Raw genomic sequence first — 18,244 nt, forward strand, 5'->3', positions numbered from 1 at the left:
ATCTTGAGCAGAACAAAGCCCAGACAACACTCCATCTCAAAACACAGAAAGTTTTCATAACAAAGTTGAGTGCAGTATTTGCTTTACCTGTATGACTCACATAAACTCTGTGTATCTATGTAGTACTGCTGTATCCTTCAAATCTAGCCTGGATACCTGCTACAACATATAGATTACAAATAACGTAAATAGTTAAGGGAAGAGCCACCTTTCAGAAACCAGACCTGCTGAAAGTGGTCCTGGATCTTTGATAAGATAAGTATCATAACCAGAGGTAAGCTGGCCGCCTGAGTTAGCTCAGTGGTACCACAGACCACAGGACTGGCACCTCAAGATTCTAGGCACAATCCCAAGCACTTTTACTCCACAAAATATATGTGATTACAGCCTGAACTCCCTACCGACCAGCATGCACTCCAAACATTATGTGACCAAGACTTCCTTTTATTATTTACTGTAAATGAACGTCACATTCAGAGAGGCTTTTATTTAGTACTCAGCTTAAATATGTTCAACTTGTTTTTCTTATTTCATTAGATTAAAAACAAACATGATTTTCAAAACATTAAATAATTATTTTTATCACAGTGGGGGAATAAAAAAACAAACACTAAAAACTTTCAAGGCTAGAAAGAGGGTCCTGGGTTCCTCTGTAAGGTCTACTTTGGAACCTGAAGTTTAAACTAAGAAATCACTGCATAGCTCAAAGACAATACTGTGACTCCAGGCTAGTTTGGGCTACACAGTCAAAGAAGCAAGCAAGCAAACAAACAAGCAAGCAAACAACAACAAAAATATGATACCATCACCCACATGGCAGCTCACAACCACCTGTATCCAGTTCTACAGGATCCAACACTTTTTGGCTAGGCAAGCACCAGGCCTTCAAGTGGTGTACACACACACACACACACACACACACACACACACACGCGCACGCACACACGCAGGGAAAACACTCATATACATAAAACAAAAATTAAAATTTCAACATTCTCCACAAAGAAACAGTGTCTGAGAAAATAACATTCACCTTGGTTTGAACATTATATACAATATAAATATATAACTATACAGTAAGAACACAAGTATGTACAATTTAGGTTCTTAGGGTGTGGTGGTGCAAGTGTGCACTCAGCACTCAGGAGGCTGAGGCGGGAGGATCTCTAAGTAAGTGTAGCCTCCAGGTCTTCATAGTAAGTTTCATGACAGCCAACAACACCCTGGGTTTTGTTGTTTTAAGGTTAGGCATAGCACACACCTGTAATGCCAACATTGGAAGCAGGAAAATAAGAAATGCAAGGCCGGGCTGAAGCACATGAAGCCCTAAAAGACTAAAATACAAGAAACAATAACTCAACATTCTGGCTAATCTACATGGCCTAGACTTGAATGATAAGCAAATTATCAGAAGTTTTCTGCATTATAGAAATATTGTATGGGGCTGGAGAGATGGCTCAGAGGTTGAAAGCGCTGACTGCTCTTCCAGAGGTCCTGAGTTCAATTCCCAGCAACCACATGGTGGCTCACAGCCATCTGTAATGAGATCTGGCACCCTTTCCTGGTGTGCAGGCATATATGCAGACAAAACACTGTACACAATAAATAAATAAATAAATCTTGAAAGAAAGAAAAGAGAGAGAGACAGAGAGTGAAAGATAGATAGATAGACTGTACCAGTAAGAAAGGCTACATAATATATATAGTGGCTGAAAATGCCTACTTTAACTCTAGTTTACATACCTATTAGCTATGTAACCAGGGGCAAACTACATCACCTCTCTGTTCCTATTTTCTCAAATGTAAAGTGGATCTCATAATAACACCTACTTTTAAGAATTATTCCAACTCTTAACAGTAGGAGCAGGGGTTCTCTCTGACTCCTTTGCCTGATTTTAGTACCCCTTTCCTCCTACTGGGTTGCTTTGTCCAGCCTTAATGTGAGGGGATGTGCCTAGTTGTATTACAACTCGATATGCCATGTTTGGTTGATATCTGTGGGAGGCGTACCCTTTCCTTTTCTGAAGGGAAATAAGGAAAAGTGGAACTGGGGGAGAGAGGAGGTGGAACTGGGAGGAGAGAAGGAAGGGAAAATAGAGGTAGGAATGTAATATATGAGAAAAGAATTTAAAAATTATTCTGAGGATTAGTATCTCATTCTGAGTTAGTATGTGTAAAATGCTTCTTAGAACAGAGCATGAGACATAGGAAACACTCAATCAAAGACAATTATAAAATCATACCAGCTTCATGGTCTACTCTAGAACCTCAACTGAAAACTGAGAAACCATCCCATAGATCAAAGGCAGTAACTATGACTCCAGGCTAGATTGGGCTACATAGTCCAAAAGCAAGTAAGCAAACAACAACAAAAAGTGTTAGCTGTGCATGCTGAAGTCTGTATAAAGACCACTGAACTGAACAGAAAGGGGTCTCCTTGTCTGTCCCCTTCTCCTCCTCTCTTGTGTGTCCTGTGGACAGGCTCTGCTTTACTCCCACCTCTGCTTCCTGGATGCTGGGATTACAGGGAAGCACCACCATACCTCGGTGCCTATTTTTTGTAAATTTAACTAAAAATAGTTGAAGAAATGGCCAGGGTGATTGCTCAAGTGGGAAAGGAATCAGCTATCAAAACTGTTGATCTGAGATCCATCCCTGGAACCCGCAAGGCGGAGGAAGAAATTGTCCCCTGACCATACATGCCCTGTGGCATGGGTGTGTCCCCTTCCCTAAAACAAATAAATCCAAAAGAATATTTTTAATAGCTACATGGAGCCTTAAGAAATTTTGTAGCTTACAGACTTAATTAGGCTTCTACTTTCCTGTAGGAGCTCATTTAAATCCTCACACTGCTTCCTACAACACATCACACCCCTCAGAGGTTAGAAACAAGACAGGGCAGGGTCAGAGAGATGATTCATTGGCTAAGAGTGTATACTGCTCTTACAGAGGACCTGAGTTCAGTTCCCAGCACCCATACCAGACATTCAAATTCCAGTTCTAGGGGCTCCAACCCACATACCCCTAGACAGACATATACATATAATTTAAAATAAAAATGAATCACTCGTGGTGGTGCACGCCTTTAATCCCAGCAGAGGCAGGCAGATTTCTGAGTTCAAGGCCAGCCTGGTCTACAAAGTGAGTTCCAGGACAGCCAGAGCTACACAGAGAAACCCTGTCTCAAAAAAACAAAACAAAACAAAAAGAAATAGAGGTTTCGGGATACAGCATCTTTATTCTGTTCCGCTGGTTGTTCAGAGCACCTCCTAACTTACTGAGAAGCTGATCCAGTTCTCTCTCACTGACTGGGTGACCCCAGCCCTGGACTCTAAGCAGAGCTTTCCTGGAACTCTGCTGAATGTTCAGGGTCTCCGTAGTAAACAATTAACATTTCTGTAGGTTAACTCTATATATACTAAGATCCACGCATTCTCTCCTTAAACCCAGGTCATAAACTCTACTAGAGCACCGTGCTCCCACCCTAGCATTGAGTTCTATGCATAGCACACCCAGGATGAAGAAATGGGCCAAGACCTCAGCCTAACTCTAAACCTAAAGCCTGGATTCTTCTACCTTCCTATGCTGACTTTGTTTTACACTAAAATTGGGAGAGAAAAGTGAAGTATGAAAAAGATAACCTGGTTAAATTACACATAACTCCTTTTAAAGCCATATCCTGAAACAGCAGACAAGCAATCCCCACAGTTTCACTAAATTATAAATATTTTCATTAAAAGGAATTTAAAAAAATTGTTCAAGATTTTTGGGGTGGGAGTTTATGACAGAATAGCCCAGGTTGGCTTCAAACTTATACTCCTTCTGCCTCAGAATCCCAAGTGCCTGCCACAACTGCAGATATGTGCCACCAAGCCAGAAACAAGAATTTTATTAGCCATTTTACAACATTATTTTGGCAAATAGTTACTGATCTGTATCACGTGGTTTAGGATAGAGAGGTAAACAAGACACAACCTGACATTTGAGATAAACAAGCAATAAAGACATGACAAATCAATACAGTAATTTATCGTGCTGGGAAAAAAAAATAAAATAAAAGATGTCTGTCTGGTATGGTGGAGCACACCTTTAATCCCATCACACAGGAGGTAGAGGAGCCGTATCTTTGAGTTTTAGGACACCCTGGTCTACATAGTGAGTTCCTGGACAGCCAGAAAGCTACATAGTAAGACCCTGTCTTGGGGGGGGGGGGGGGGGAGGAAAACAAGAAAGGGAAGATATGCCGGGCAATGGTGGCACACGCCTTTAATGCCAGCACTTGGGAGGCAGAGGCAGGCGGATTTCTGAGTTCGAGGCCAGCCTGGTCTACAGAGTGAGTTCCAGGACAGCCAGGGCTATACAGAGAAATTCTGTCCCAAAAAACCAAAAAAAAAAAAAAAAGATATAAAAGCAATTGAAGGTAATCAGAGAAGGCCATCCTGAGGAGGGAACGTTTGCGATGAGATCTAGTGAGAAGGTGGCAGATTCTGAAGAAGCCTGAGAAGCAGGCAGTACAGGTAAGACAGGCTCTTGAAGAGACCACAGTACAAAAAGGTATAACCTAACCCTACTACAACAGGAGATCACTGAAAGGTTAGAAAGTAGAAGCATGAGCTGGGCATGGCAGCCGGTATCTTTAACCCAGCACTCGGAAGGCAGAAATAGTCTCATCTCTTTTAATTCACCAGCCTGGTCTATATAACAAGTTCAAGGAAAGCCAGGACTACAGAGGGACCCTGTCTCTAAATGGATGGATGGATGGATGGATACATAGATAGATAGTAGAGGCATAATATCTGTTCATACCATAGAAAGACCACTTGAGAAAATCATGGCTGCCGAATAAGCAGTGAATAGCTACAAGGCGAGCAACAGGAAGGCTGAGAGGAAGATGCTTGGGCTGAAGCCTAATGTGGGCTACATACTAAATACCAAACCAGTCAGGGTAACCCAGACTGACAGAAGCTAATGACTGTTACAGACATGCCTAGATGAAACCAGCGGAGCCTGCCTATGGAATGCATCTTCAGGAAGCATGCTTGCTCATTAAAGGCTTTCCTTTACAATGAATAAAAAGCCCGTTACTAGTATTACACACCATAATTCAACGAAAACCCCTCTGGTGGTGTAGCTCAATGGTGGTGTTTGCACAGAATTAGATATACCACAAAATAACAGAAAGAAAACATCTCCTGCCAGGAGTGGTGGTGCATGCCTTTCATCCCAGCACTTGGGAGGCAGAGGCAGGCGAATTTCTGAGTTCTGAGTTCGAGGCCAGCCTGGTTTACAGAGTGAGTTCCAGGACAGCCAGAACTATACAGAGAAACCCTGTCTCCAAACAAACAAACAAAAAAGAAAACATCTCCTGATATCTCTAGTACAGTCACTTACATTTAACCAAGACCTAAATGACTAAATAATGGATGTCATAGGAAAAGGAAGAAGCAAGAGTAGCCTCAGGGAAATGGACAGAAAGACTGGGAATGCTTGAGCAAACTTAGCAACTCTGTGAAGGTCTAAACATTAGGTGAAAATACTGGCCTAATACAACAGCCATTTGCATCCTAGCCTTCACCACTCTGGCTTTATTCCTGAGGTAGATATTTATCACCTGTAAACACAAATGTCCACAAATTATTCTTAGCCATTTTAGAAAGTTTAAGTTTCACTCCACTATGAAACTGATAGCAGGCTTTAAAAAGTCAAATACATTTCACTTCATTTAAATTATGTAGAATCCACTTTTCAGATAAAAAAATTACCCTCCTACTCTTAGTACCAACAAAGGAAATAAACTCAGACACAAACAACAACAAAGACAGGGAAAATTCTGGTCCTAGCATTTCTCATTATGCCTGACTAGAAAAAAAAAAGTGTAATTGTCACTTGTGATCCCACAACGCAGAGATAGGGGCCAACTTATTCTTGAAAATATATAACCACAGGGTTAAAACACTGGAGACCAACAGTAAGGAATGTAAAAATGCTTCATAGTTTGGTAAAATGATTTAAAACGGTGGAAGATGTCCCCACATCAGCACTGCTTACTACACTGATACACTCAATACACCAAGCACCATCTCACAAAGCTAACAACAGAGCCCAACCTTAACCACATCGCTTTACTGAGTAACCTTTCGCAACCTGACATTTCTGAGCCCTAGGTTCCTCATATGCAATTCAACAGACTATAAAGTATATTAGAAGGACTAAGGAAATGGCTGGCATGTGGCAGATACATAATATGTGAGTCTTTGAAGGTGACAGATATTGCAGATTCTAGTTTAACCTCTTGGCAAGAAGTAAACAAACAAACAAAAAATCTGACAATAATAAATAAAGACTAAGCCGGGTGTGGTGGCGCACGCCTTTGATCCCAGCACTCGGGAGGCAGAGGCAGGTGGATTTCTGAGTTCGAGGCCAGCCTGGTCTACAGAGTGAGTTCCAGGACAGCCAGGGCTATACAGAGAAACCCTGTCTCAAAAGACCAAAATGATAATAATAATAATAATAAAAAAGACTAGCTAATCCTGTCCTTTCTCTCGAATATCCTTCTCAACAGTATATTTCAAAGAACCACAGAACAACTGTCTTAAATACAAAAGATTTTAAATTTGGGGCCTATAATTTTGAAGTTTTATCCACTTGTTCACTAACAAGTAAACTCAAAAAATATTATAGAAGCGAAGACAGACATGGAATAAGAAAACTGTTAACTGAGTACCACTGGCAAGAGGCTATATAGATAGGAAGCAAACAACTTGAATAAATATGTATGGAGTTGGGGTTATAATTGCTTAAAATTTACTGGGTAGAACAAGCTGGCCTCAAACTTTCAGCAATCCTCCTGCCTCAGCCTCTGAAACGACATGGGCCACCACGCCCAGTTTAACAATTCATATTTTAGAAGACCTCTTTTCTGTATTAAAGCAGTGTTGTGGGGAGAACCACACAGGTTGAAAAAAAAAAGTATACTTGAGATGGGGGTTATATCTAAAACAGATAAATATATTTTAAAATTCACATTTCCCATTTTGATTGCCTATGCAAACAAACTCAATTCTGTAAAGTGTGCTTCAGGAGATTAAAAAGTGGCCGGATATATTTTATACTTCGGTACCAATGATGATTACAGTCTCGCAGTTGTGTCTCGTCAGTATCCCGTGGTCTGTATTTTAGTGTTGCAAACACAGGTAAAAGGAAAACAGGTGGTCGCCTCACAGCTCTGTAGAGTTCCTATTGCTTCACATTCATCCAGGGAAAGCCTCCTTAAAACACACGCCAAGTTTCACCCACAGTCATCAAGAGAAGGCCCCTTTCTAGACATATCCCAAGTTTCACGTCGGCGGAAAACACTGCCTGGTCTAACATATTTCAGGGAAGTGGACAGCTTAAACCATGGCTTGACTAGCCAACAGGAAACCCAGAGATCATTAACACGTCAAGGCCTGTAAGAAATAAACGGACGCGACCATTTCCGTGAAGGTTCAGGATAATCAACAACACACCTTCCAGGGCTCGGAAGGAAACGCGAAAATCTCTACGGGTCTAGGCCCAACGGCCCAAGGTCACGCCAAATGTGAGGCTGAAAAATTCCAAGCAATGAGCCCCCTGCAGAGCAGGGCAACCGTGCCTAGGATGGAGTCTGGGCTAGGGAACACTCGCGCCCGATCTTTAATGTGAACCCCAACTGAATGCAGCAGCTCGGTGGGCAAACCCCAGAGTGTTTTGGGGGCCGCATTTTCTCCATCTCTCCAGCCTCCCCCTTCCTAGTCGCCCCCACACTCACATCTCCGGAGCCACTTCATCCAATGGTAGACGATTGTACTGTGGTGTTTCTTGTTTTCTATACACCAGGACGACAAGCCTTGAATGGATTCCATGGTGTTGGTCACCGACTGGAATTTTCGATCCAACGAAGACTCCAGGGCCCCTGCGGACGAGGCCGACGAGGAGGAGGCCTTACTGCTGCCTCCGCCGCCGCCGGCCGCCATCTTCCCCGGTTTGCACAAGCGCCTCTGGTCCTCTGGCGGCGGCGGCGGCGGCGGCGGCGGGAGCGGGCAAAACAATCAGTGCGAGTGCGTGAAAGCAGCAGGAGGGGAGGGCGGCCAGGGGGTGGGGACGCTGCACGCGCTAGGCTCCTCTGGCGGCAGGAGGGCTAGCTGCTGGGCGCGCTGGCGGCTCCCACACGCTGCGAGGAGGGGCCGCGGCCGCGGAGGACTGTCAGTATGGCTCGGGGGTGGTGTTTAAACCGGGAGTCGGGAGACGACTACGGAGGAGACAGAACCTGCGACGGCGCCGACAACTAAGGCTTTTAGCCTCTACGCTCCTCAACTCTTAAGGCCCTTCCCTCATCCCGTTGGCCAAATTCCGGTGAGCCCAGGGCGGCCTTGGTACCGAAGACGAAACGCTACTCCGCCGTCCCTTCGGCTGCAGAGAGCTTTGCCTTTAGATTTTCTACCACAGGAAAGGCCCAAAGCTACCTAGGCAGAAAATTTTCTTTCTTTTTTTTTTTTTCTTTTCTTTTTTTTTTTTTTCTTTTTTCTTTTTTTTTTTTTTTTTTGCAACGCAATAGCAGCAATAGACCAGCAGAAGAAATGCGCACGCGCACGGAAGCCCCGCCCCTCCGCTTCCTCCTCAATCTTGAGCACGGGGGCCGAGGGGGCGTGATGGCGCTGCGATTCGACCAATCAGGGAAGGGGGTCGGAGAAGCGCGTCGGGACCTGAAGGCGGAGGAGGCGCTGCGTCTCTCTGTGCGCCTGCGCGTTAGGTCTGCGCCTAGCGGGTTGGGAGGAAAACCTGGGGAGGCAGGATTGAGGCGCTCCGGAGCCTAGGACGTTACTAGACCCCAGTTCAGTGCTCGGCCCTGCTTTTGGCTTCATGGCGGGGTTGCTCCCTGGGAGCCTTTAATTCACACTAGGATGGGAAATGCCCACCGTTCTGTGGCTACTGTTTTTGACAGCTGCAGCTGCGTTCCCTGCCACCCCGCCATCGGGGACCTACACGCGACAAAATGGCTGGCACGTCTTGCGGAGTGGGGGAAGACGCGCATGCGTCAGGCCCTGTTAGCTGTTCTCTAGGCACTCCTTGACTAACCTATGCTACACGCCCGACTGCGATGACACCGTTCACAGCCAGCCGACCGACTGCATTCTAGAAAGAGGGAATAAAAGTTAAACGAAAATTTCTCTGAAAAGTCTTCGAAGCGAGGAAAGAGTAATTGACAAGGTGTGGCTTCTTTGCTAGGTAGTAACATCACAATTTCGTAATGCGTTATAGGTTTGTTTTTGTTTTTTCGAGACAAGGTTTTTCTGTGTAGCCCTGGCCGTCCTGGAACTCACTCTGTAGACCAGGCTGGCCTCGAACTCAGAAATCCACCTGCCTCTGCCTCCCAAGTGCTGGGATTAAAGACGTGCACCACCACTGCCCTGTGCGTTACAGTTTACAAGAGTCTTGAGTATTGTGTTTATTAGCACAGCCTCAAATTAACCATTATGGGCTGGAGAGATGGCTCAGCACGTAGGAGCACTGACTGCTCTTCCAAAGGTCCTGAGTTAAAATCCCAGCAACCACATGGTGGCTCACAATCATCCTTAATAAGATCTGACGCCCTCTCTGGTGTGTCTGAAGACAGCTACAGTGTACTTAGATATAATAATAAAGAAAATCTTTTTAAAAAATTAACCATTACATTCTCATCTGCCTGTGTGAATCTTTTGAGAAGATTGGACGTTCATGTATTCCTATTGAACACAGGAACTTCATTTTAATTATGCCAACTCAACGGAAAGGTTTTTGAGGCAAGGAGCCTGTTTCATCATTTAAAATTAATATCTCTGTGCCAAGAACTGTTTTAGGATTAGGGAAATGATGGCAAAGCAGACAAAAATTACTCCGCCTTGATTTGGTATCAGGACCAAACCACAAGCATGTGTCAGGGAGTAAGGAGTCATAAAGAGGTATGGAGTAAGATTAAAGGAGAAAGACTGTGTATATGAATAATGGTGTGATCCAGTTTTTAAAAAGAGATTGAGAAAAAAGCAACCAAGCACATATGAGGGGAGGGAAGAAGAGCTGGCAAAAGAACACCAAGTGCTGAGTCCCTAAACCAGGACTGTTGAAACATTTTAGAGGAAGAAGAAGGAAGCCAGTGTGACTGGCAGAGGATGAGAAAGCCACTAAGATAAGAGACAGAAGAGGTGAGAAGCAAAGAGGGCTCATGTAGGGCATTGAAAGCCACTGTACTGACTTTGGGTTTGTTTTTGTTTCTTTTGAGCTAAAGTTTCTCTGTGTAGCCCTGGCTATCCTGAAACTTGCTCTGTAGAGTCTGGCCTCCAATTCAGGAGATCCTATCTCCTTGCCTTCCAAGTGCTGAGGTGGGTTTTTTGTTGTTGTTGTTTGTTTGTTTGTTTTGGTTTTCCGAGACAGGGTTTCTCTGTGCAGTCTTGGCTGTCCTGGAACTCTGTAGACCAGGCTGGCCTTGAACTCGGAAATCCACCTGCCTCTGTCTCCCAAGCGCTGAAATTAAAGGTGTGAGCCACTACTGCCCTGCCAAAGTGCTGAGATTTAAAAGCCTGTCTGCACTTTGGATTCTCTTTCTTTCTTCCAAGCTTTGATTTTTATTACTTATAAAAAGCTGCATATTTATTTTGCTTTCTGACTCTGTACTTGTGCTTTCACCACAATTTTCTGCTCCTCAATAAGGAAAGCCAGCTTGATCCTGTTCCAGACACACTTAGCTCACACACGGAATCACCATAGACAGAGGTCCTAAAATTCAGTTTCCAACAACCACATGAAGGCTCACAGCCATCTGTATAGCTACAGTGTACTCATATACATATTTATTAATAAATCTTGTTTTAAATTTTACAACACTTTTAAAGACCTTAATGATCCTACAATCAAGTTCTCATTCTCTGCAATGAACATTCTGATGAGCTGAATGGAAGTTTGGTATTCCAAATAGAAAAGAGCTGTGGAAAGAAGGAACAACTAACAGCAGATTGTTTTCAAGTTATTTTCCTTCCAAGGTTAAAAGCAGGACTTCCTTATCATACCAGCTGAAAATGACCTGCTTGGAGATTTCACTCTTACCTCTTTACTGGTTTCTTGGGAGATTAAAATAAACAAGTTTCACTTGATCACGTAGGCCTTTAATGTGACTCCATTTTGATTTGGTTGAGCAATAGCCAGCCTTCGGTAAATTCTAACCATCTTTAAATGAAACAGTAAGCAAACTCTTTTAATGGGGGGGGGGATCATTTTTGGGGCAGGTATGTCTGTCTATGTCTGTGTTCATTTACTCTTACATGCAAGGGGAGGACTTCACAGATCTTGCTGTTTTATCCCTTGTTGTTTTGCCTGTGGCCAGCAAGCTCCAGCCATCCTCCTATCTCTACCCTATAGAAGCTGGGCTTCTGGATTTAGACTCTAGCTGCCACACCTGGCTCGCCTTTTTTCTTTTTTTTTTTTTTTTTTCTTCCCAAAGAAATAGTCTAATTGTGCTGGGCAGTGGTGGTGCATGCCTTTAATCCCAGCACTTGGAAGGCAGAGGCAGGCGGATTTCTGAGTTGCAGCCTGGGCTACAGAGAGTTCCAGGACAGCCAGGACTACAGAGAAACCCTGTCTCGAAAAACAAAACAAGCAAAAACAAACAAACAAACAAACAAACAAAGAAAAGTCTCACTGTGTAGTCTTGCCTGGCTTGGAAGTGTGTAAACCTGGGCTGGGCTTTAAAGAGAAACACGCACCTCACATTTCATGAACGATGGGATTTACTGAATGCTTTGCCACTGCCATTTGTGGTCTTAAGCATTCCATTTTTCTGGTGGTGTAATGGATTCAGAGCAAGACTGTAGAGCTCAAGAGTAGTGTAAACAAAGCACGTCCCATTTTTTTTTTTAAAGTGAGGTGATGTTTACCATTAGCCTACATGAATACAGGACAGCAAGGGAATACACCTGATGTTATGTCTTATCTTTGGTCCTGTGAAGAGTCAAGACTATTCCTCCCAGGATTTGCCTTTCCTGTGCAGAGATTGTGGACATGCCAGGCATCCCCTTCATGTACTGACTTTCAAGTGCATTCACTTATCACAGCTTATGCAATTCTTTCTAGAAGGCCACCTCGTGGGAAGAACATTCTGCACTCTGCCATCCACGGTTCACAGTATATTCACAGCTTTCTCACACAGACTCCCACACAAGATATCTAAATATCAGACTGCTTGCCCAGGCATGGTGGTATATGCCTTTAATCTCAGTACTCAGAAGGCAGAGGTAGACAGATCTTTGAGAGGTCGAGGCCAACCTAGTCTACATAGTGAATTCCAGAACAGCCAGAAATTCAGGTGTTTTCACTGGCAGCTGAGGTTTCAGAAATTTTGTTCTGGGGATTTTTGTTTTTTTTTGAGACAGGGTTTCTTTGTGTAGCCCTGGCTGTCCTGGAACTCACTTTGTAGACCAGGCTGGCCTCGAACTCAGAAATCCGCCTGCTTCTGCCTCCCCAGTGCTGGGATTAAAGGTGTGTGACATCACTGCCCGGCGAGGGCTAGGTTTTTTGTTTGTTTTGTTTTTAATTTTTAATTAGATTTTATGTGTGTGTATGAATGTCTTGCCCGTGCGTGTGTGTATGTGTGTGTGCGAGTGTGTCTGTGTATCACTCGTGTGCCAGGTGCCCTCGGAGGTAAGAATCAGATGCTTGGGAGCCTCTGGGTATTGGTCCTCTGTAAGAGCAGCCAGTGCTGGAACTCACGCTGTAGACCAGGCTAGCCTCGAACTCAGAAATCCGCCTGCTGGGCTGGTGAGATGGCTCAGTGTGTAAGAGCACCCGACTGCTCTTCCGAAGGTCCAGAGTTCAAATCCCAGCAACCACGTGGTGGCTCACAACCATCTGTAGCAAGATCTGACTCCCTCTTCTGGAGTGTCTGAAGACAGCTACAGTGTATTTACATATAATAAATAAATAAATCTTTAAAAAAAAATTAAAAAAAAAAAAAAAAGAAATCTGCCTGCCTCTGCCTCCTGAGTGCTGGGATTAAAGGCATGCGCCACCACAGCCTGCTCCAGAATTTTTTTTTTTAATATAGGAATGACATGCCAGAAGTGGGCATCAAATCATTTTATAGATAGATGGTCATGAGCTACCATGTAGGTGCTGGGAATTGAACTCAAAACCTCTGGGAGAGGAGCCAGCATTCTTAACCACTGAGCCATCTCTCCAGGCCCCAGGAACATTTTTGTTTGTTTGTTTTTTGAGACAGGGTTTCACTGTACAGGAATCTTTTCAAAACCTCTCCAATTTGTCCTAATAATTAGATGAGTTGGTGCATGTAGAGTGCTTAGAAAAGTGTTTAACATAGGGGAAGGCTTGATGACATAAGCCAATTTCAAAAGTTTTTAAGGTGTGTGTGTGTGTGTGTGTGTGTGAGAAAGAGAGACAGACAGACAGACAGACAGACCATTGGAGGCAAGAGGAGGTTTGGATGCTATTTAACTGAACTCTAGTCTCAGGAAGTGCAGCCAGTACTCACTCTCTCTTTTTTTTTTTTTTTTTTTTTTTGGTTTGTTTTTCGAGACAGTGTTTCTCTGTGTAGCCCTGCCTGTCCTGGAACTCACTCTGTAGACCAGGCTGGCCTTGAACTCAGAAATTCACCTGCCTTTTTTTTTTTTTTTTCTTTTAATTCTTTATGTTCTTGGGATAAAAGCCATAACCTTACCTAATCTATACCCCAAGTCCATTTAAATTTTCTGCTTTTATTTTGAAACAGGGCCTCACTTTGTAGCCTTGGCTCTACTGGAACTGTAGACCACCTCTGTCTCTCAAGGCTGGAATTAAAAATCTGTGTAATCAAACCTTGCCCAGATATGGTTTTTTGAGACAGGGCTTTTCTGTGAGTCCAGGCTGTCTTGGACTTTATTTGTAGATCAAGCTGGCCTAGAATTCAGAGACTGTCTGCCTCTGCCTCCAGAGTGCTTTGGTCAAAGGAATGCCCACTTAAATCTTAAAACTCATTTCCTTTTGACTCCTCTCCCATTCTTTTCTAAAGATGTGGTTTATTAGCTATATTAAGATTTAAGCTATATTAAGATTTAAAATCCTTTTATTGGTGTTGTTTGAAACAACCTCTCATGCAGCCTATGCTGACCTCAAACTTCTTAGGCCTGGACAACCTTGCATGTCTTCTGAGCGCCTCACAGACTCCCTAGTACCGGCTTTACAGGCACACACCACACCTGGTTCCCAGTTTTGAATCCACTCTTTCTCTCTACTTATCAAGCCTCAGACTCTCTAAATTCTTTAGCACTAATCCTCGTGCCTTCTGAGACTACCATTATCTTTACAAGATAAGGTGCTTTAGCCAACTAAGTTACAGAACCACTGACTACCCATAAAGCAGGGTTTGTATTGTCTCAGTTTGAGGTTAAACCCCAGCATTGCTGGAAGGCATGGAGATGCTGGTTGCATTGCTACTTCTGCAGTCAAGGGCCAGAGGGATGCCTACCGGTGTTCATATTGTTTCCACTTGGCTTCTTTTATTCACTCTGGAAGCTCAAAGCCATGTGGTGGTGCACATGCCCTGCATGTCTTCCCTTAGCAAACCCAGAGATGCCATCACAAACACTCCCAGAGGGCTGTCTTTTGGATGATTTCAAGCCCAGTCAAGTTGACGATGAAAATTATTCATCACAGCCTCTCAATTCAATGTCTTTGGTTTATACACCTGTACCAGATGCATCCCTAAACTCTATTCAGAAATAAAACCCAGCTAGGTATATTGGTACGCACACATAATTCCAAGGCTTGAGATACTAAAAATTCCAGGCCAGCCTGGGCCACGGTGCAAGACTCCCATCTCAAAAAATTAACAAAAAAAGTGAGCCGCAGCTTGCCTGAACCTGAATACACACACACACACACACACACACACACAGATAAAACTAAAACACTGTTACTTCTTGTAACTTACCAAGTTAAATACAAGCTTTCTCCAATTACCACAACCTAACCTTTCAGTAATAAATGCCCTTTTTTTCTTCCTTGGACTCTTAAGCTTTTTCTTTTTTCAGTTAGCATATCTCAAAAATTTCTAGTAAGAATTATTCTATACAAGATATTTTCTTCCCTTATTATATTTGCTTTTCTTTAGTGCAGTTCTAGGTTTTTCAGATCCAAATCCAGGGCATTGAGCTCAATGTTTTACTACTCAACTATAGACAATTTCTCTGTTTTCGTTCAAGTGAAATTATTTATATTTTTTATTATCAGAAAGATCAATAATCATAACCTACAGACTGAGTGTGGCTACAGAGTGAGTTCAAAGCCAGCATGAGCAACTTAAGACACTTTCTCAAAATGAAAAGAGGTCTGGGGATACACCTATTAAAGTAGTTGCTAGCATGCACAAGGCTTGAGGTTCAATCCTCAGTCCCTGATTTTCCCCCAAAAGGACATATCAGTATCACCCAAAGGTTGGATTTTAGGATTTTTAAAAAAATTATCAGCCAAGCAGTGCTGGCAAACACCTTTAGTCCCAACACTTGGAAGGCAGAGGCAGGTGGATCTCTGAGATCAAGGCCAGCCTGGTCTACAGAGTGAGCTCCAGGACAGCCAGGACTACAGAGAAACCGTCTCAAAAAAAAAAAAAAAAAAAAAAAAAAAAAAAAAAAAAAAAAAAAAAAGAAAGGAAGTGCTTGTGTGTGGGTGAGGGTGGATTCATGCAATTGTTGTCCTGGGGGGATTAAACACATTAGTTATTAACTTTAAGTTACCAATAATGTGTTGGTTTTGCACTAACAAGTCAAATCCCCTTGGGGTCATTTAACCAGGAGGGAGTCCAAATTTGGATTCTTTGCTTCACGTTCCCTGCATGTTCCATCCTCTGTCTGTTGAATGACTCTGACTCTGCACCTGCCTGAAGGCTGTCTTTCAAATGTGTTTCTACATCTGTCCCTAACCAAAGAGCTGTGCTTTCTATTGAACAGCATGGAAGGCATCACACAGGAATGAATATAAAACACTTAACCGAAACCTTGAACAGTTTTACAAGTGATTATGCCATTGACTCCGAAGACCCCAACTGACCCAGAGAACATTATACATATTATTATCATCCGATATTCAAATGATGCATTCCAACATTTATGGTGGATATTCATTTTAGAAGATTGCTTTCAATCTTCAGCAAATGATACACACACCGTACGGGTCATGGGCATTGAAGAGTGTTTAAGTTTACAGCTACATATTGGCTTAGGATGTAAAAGTGGATTACATGAAAAATCCAAGGCAAATAAGGTTGATGGTTTCGATTTTCTCTTAAAAGTAGGTTTCAGTCTTAAGTGACTTCAAGGTGAATTATTAACTCCAGCTGTGAGGTCCAGCAAACGTTCATCTCTTAGAATGTAAGAGATATTTTTATAACATTACACCAACATACTCTCCTTCTATCATGTGTGTCCTGTAATAGAATGGCACCAGCCCCATTTTTTCTCTTTTAAAAACAAAACAAGAGAAACCCTGTCTCAAAAACAAGCTGGGCGTGGTAGTACACGCCTTTAATCCCAGCACTTGGGAGGCAGAGGCAGGTGGATTTCTGAGTTCAAGGCCAGTCTGGTCTACAGAGTGAGTTCCAGGACAGCCAGGGCTATACAGAGAAACCCTGTCTCGAAAAAAACAAAAACAAACAAAAAAAATTTTTATTTATTATTATACCTAAGTACACTGTAGCTGTCTTCAGATGAACTAGAAGAGGGCGTCAGATCTCATTAAGGATGGTTTTAACATCTAGCACTACATAAACACTGGAAGTATAGACAGGAGGATCAATTCTGGAGGATCCTTGACCTAGGGAGTTCAAGTCTGACCTATGATGCATGAGAATCCTACTTCTTCAACAGAGAGCCCTATCTCAAAAGGGACAGGAGGGAACAGCCAGATGTGACATACACCTTTTATTCTGGGACTTGGAAAGCAGAATTAGGTAATTCTCCAAGTTCAGTACCAGTCTGATCTACACAGAGGTCTTGGCCAGCCAAGACTACAAAATGAGACCCTGTTTCAAAATAAATGAAAGACCTGGATATGGTAGCATGCTTTTAATTCAGGAGGGAGAAGTGTGTGTGTGTGGGGGAGGGGGTTATGAATTCAAAACTAGCCAGAGCTATACAGTGAGATCTTAAAAATATATATATGGGGCTAGAGAGACAGCTCAGTAGTAAAGAGCACTGGTTGCTCTTCCAGAGGTCCTGAGTTCCATTCCCAGCAACCACATAGTGGCTCATAACCATCTATAACGAGATCTGGTGCCCTCTTCTGGCATGTAGGTGTACATATAAATAGAACACTCATACATAAAATTAATGTTTTTTTAAAATGCATAAATTCAGCCAGGCAGTGGTGGTGCACCCCTTTAATCCCAGCACTTGGGAGGCAGAGGCAGGCAGTTTTCTAAGTTTGAGGCCAGCCAGGGCTACACAGAGAAACCCTGTCTCGGGAAAATAAATAAATAAATAAATAAATTCTCCTCATCTCAGAATCTGACTATGTGATGGTCCCTTTGGTGGAGTACAGAACTGCCTGTGCCTATCCCACTACTTCATGTTGCCTACTGAGGATGTGACAAAAATGGCTCCAACCGAGGCTGGAGAGATGGCTCAGTGGTTAAGAGCACAGACTGCTCTACTTAAAGTCCTGAGTTCAATTCCCAGCAGCCACATGGTGGCTCACAACCATCTCTAATGAGTTCCGATGCCCTCTTCTGATGTGTCTGAAGACAAATACAGTGTACTCATACGTATAAAAAAATCTTAAAAAAAAAACACAACAAAACAGGGCTGGCTGGAAAGATGGCTCAGCAGTTAAGAACACCGATTGCTCTTCTGAAGGTCCTGAGTTCAAATCCCAGCCACCACGTGGTGACTCATAACCATCCATAACAAGATCTGACTCCCTCTTCTGGAGTGTCTGAAGACAGCTACTGTGTACTTACATATATAAATAAATCTTAAAAAAACAAAAACCAAAGAACAAACGAACCAAAAAAAAAAAAAAAAAAACCAAGACTGGGGCTGGAGAGATGGCTCAGCGGTTAAGAGCACTGGCTACTCTTCCAGAGGGCCTGAGTTCAATTCCCAGCAACCACGTGGTGGCTCACAACCATCTGTAATGGGATCTGATGCCCTCTTCTGGTGTGTCTGAAGACAGCTACAGTGTACTCATAGGCATAAAATAAATTAAAAAC

The 18,244-nt window shown here is 43.1% G+C and overlaps 1 protein-coding gene and 1 long non-coding RNA gene across 9 annotated transcripts in view; one reads left to right on the plus strand and one right to left on the minus strand.

Annotated features, from left to right (window-relative positions):
• Rprd2 (regulation of nuclear pre-mRNA domain containing 2) overlaps nt 1-8,987 on the minus strand; it is a 59,874-nt gene extending 50,887 nt beyond the window's left edge. For 6 of the 8 annotated variants that reach the window (NM_001368179.1, NM_001368178.1, NM_001081293.2 and 3 more), the window contains exon 1: nt 7,790-8,196. In NM_001368179.1, the coding sequence (NP_001355108.1) occupies nt 7,790-7,994 (205 nt within the window). In that variant the 5' untranslated portion in view covers nt 7,995-8,196. Of the gene's footprint in view, nt 1-7,789 lie in introns of all 8 variants that reach the window. The other 2 variants (XM_030252863.1, XM_011240267.3) reach the window with 2 other exon arrangements.
• On the plus strand, nt 8,123-11,144 carry Gm29948. The gene is made up of 2 exons (XR_375854.4): nt 8,123-8,373; nt 8,963-11,144. It is a non-coding gene; the product is annotated as a predicted gene, 29948 (long non-coding RNA).
• Nucleotides 11,145-18,244: the final 7,100 nt, after the last annotated feature.

Source organism: Mus musculus, chromosome 3, assembly GCF_000001635.26.
Source record: "Mus musculus strain C57BL/6J chromosome 3, GRCm38.p6 C57BL/6J".
Lineage (NCBI taxonomy): Eukaryota > Metazoa > Chordata > Mammalia > Rodentia > Muridae > Mus > Mus musculus.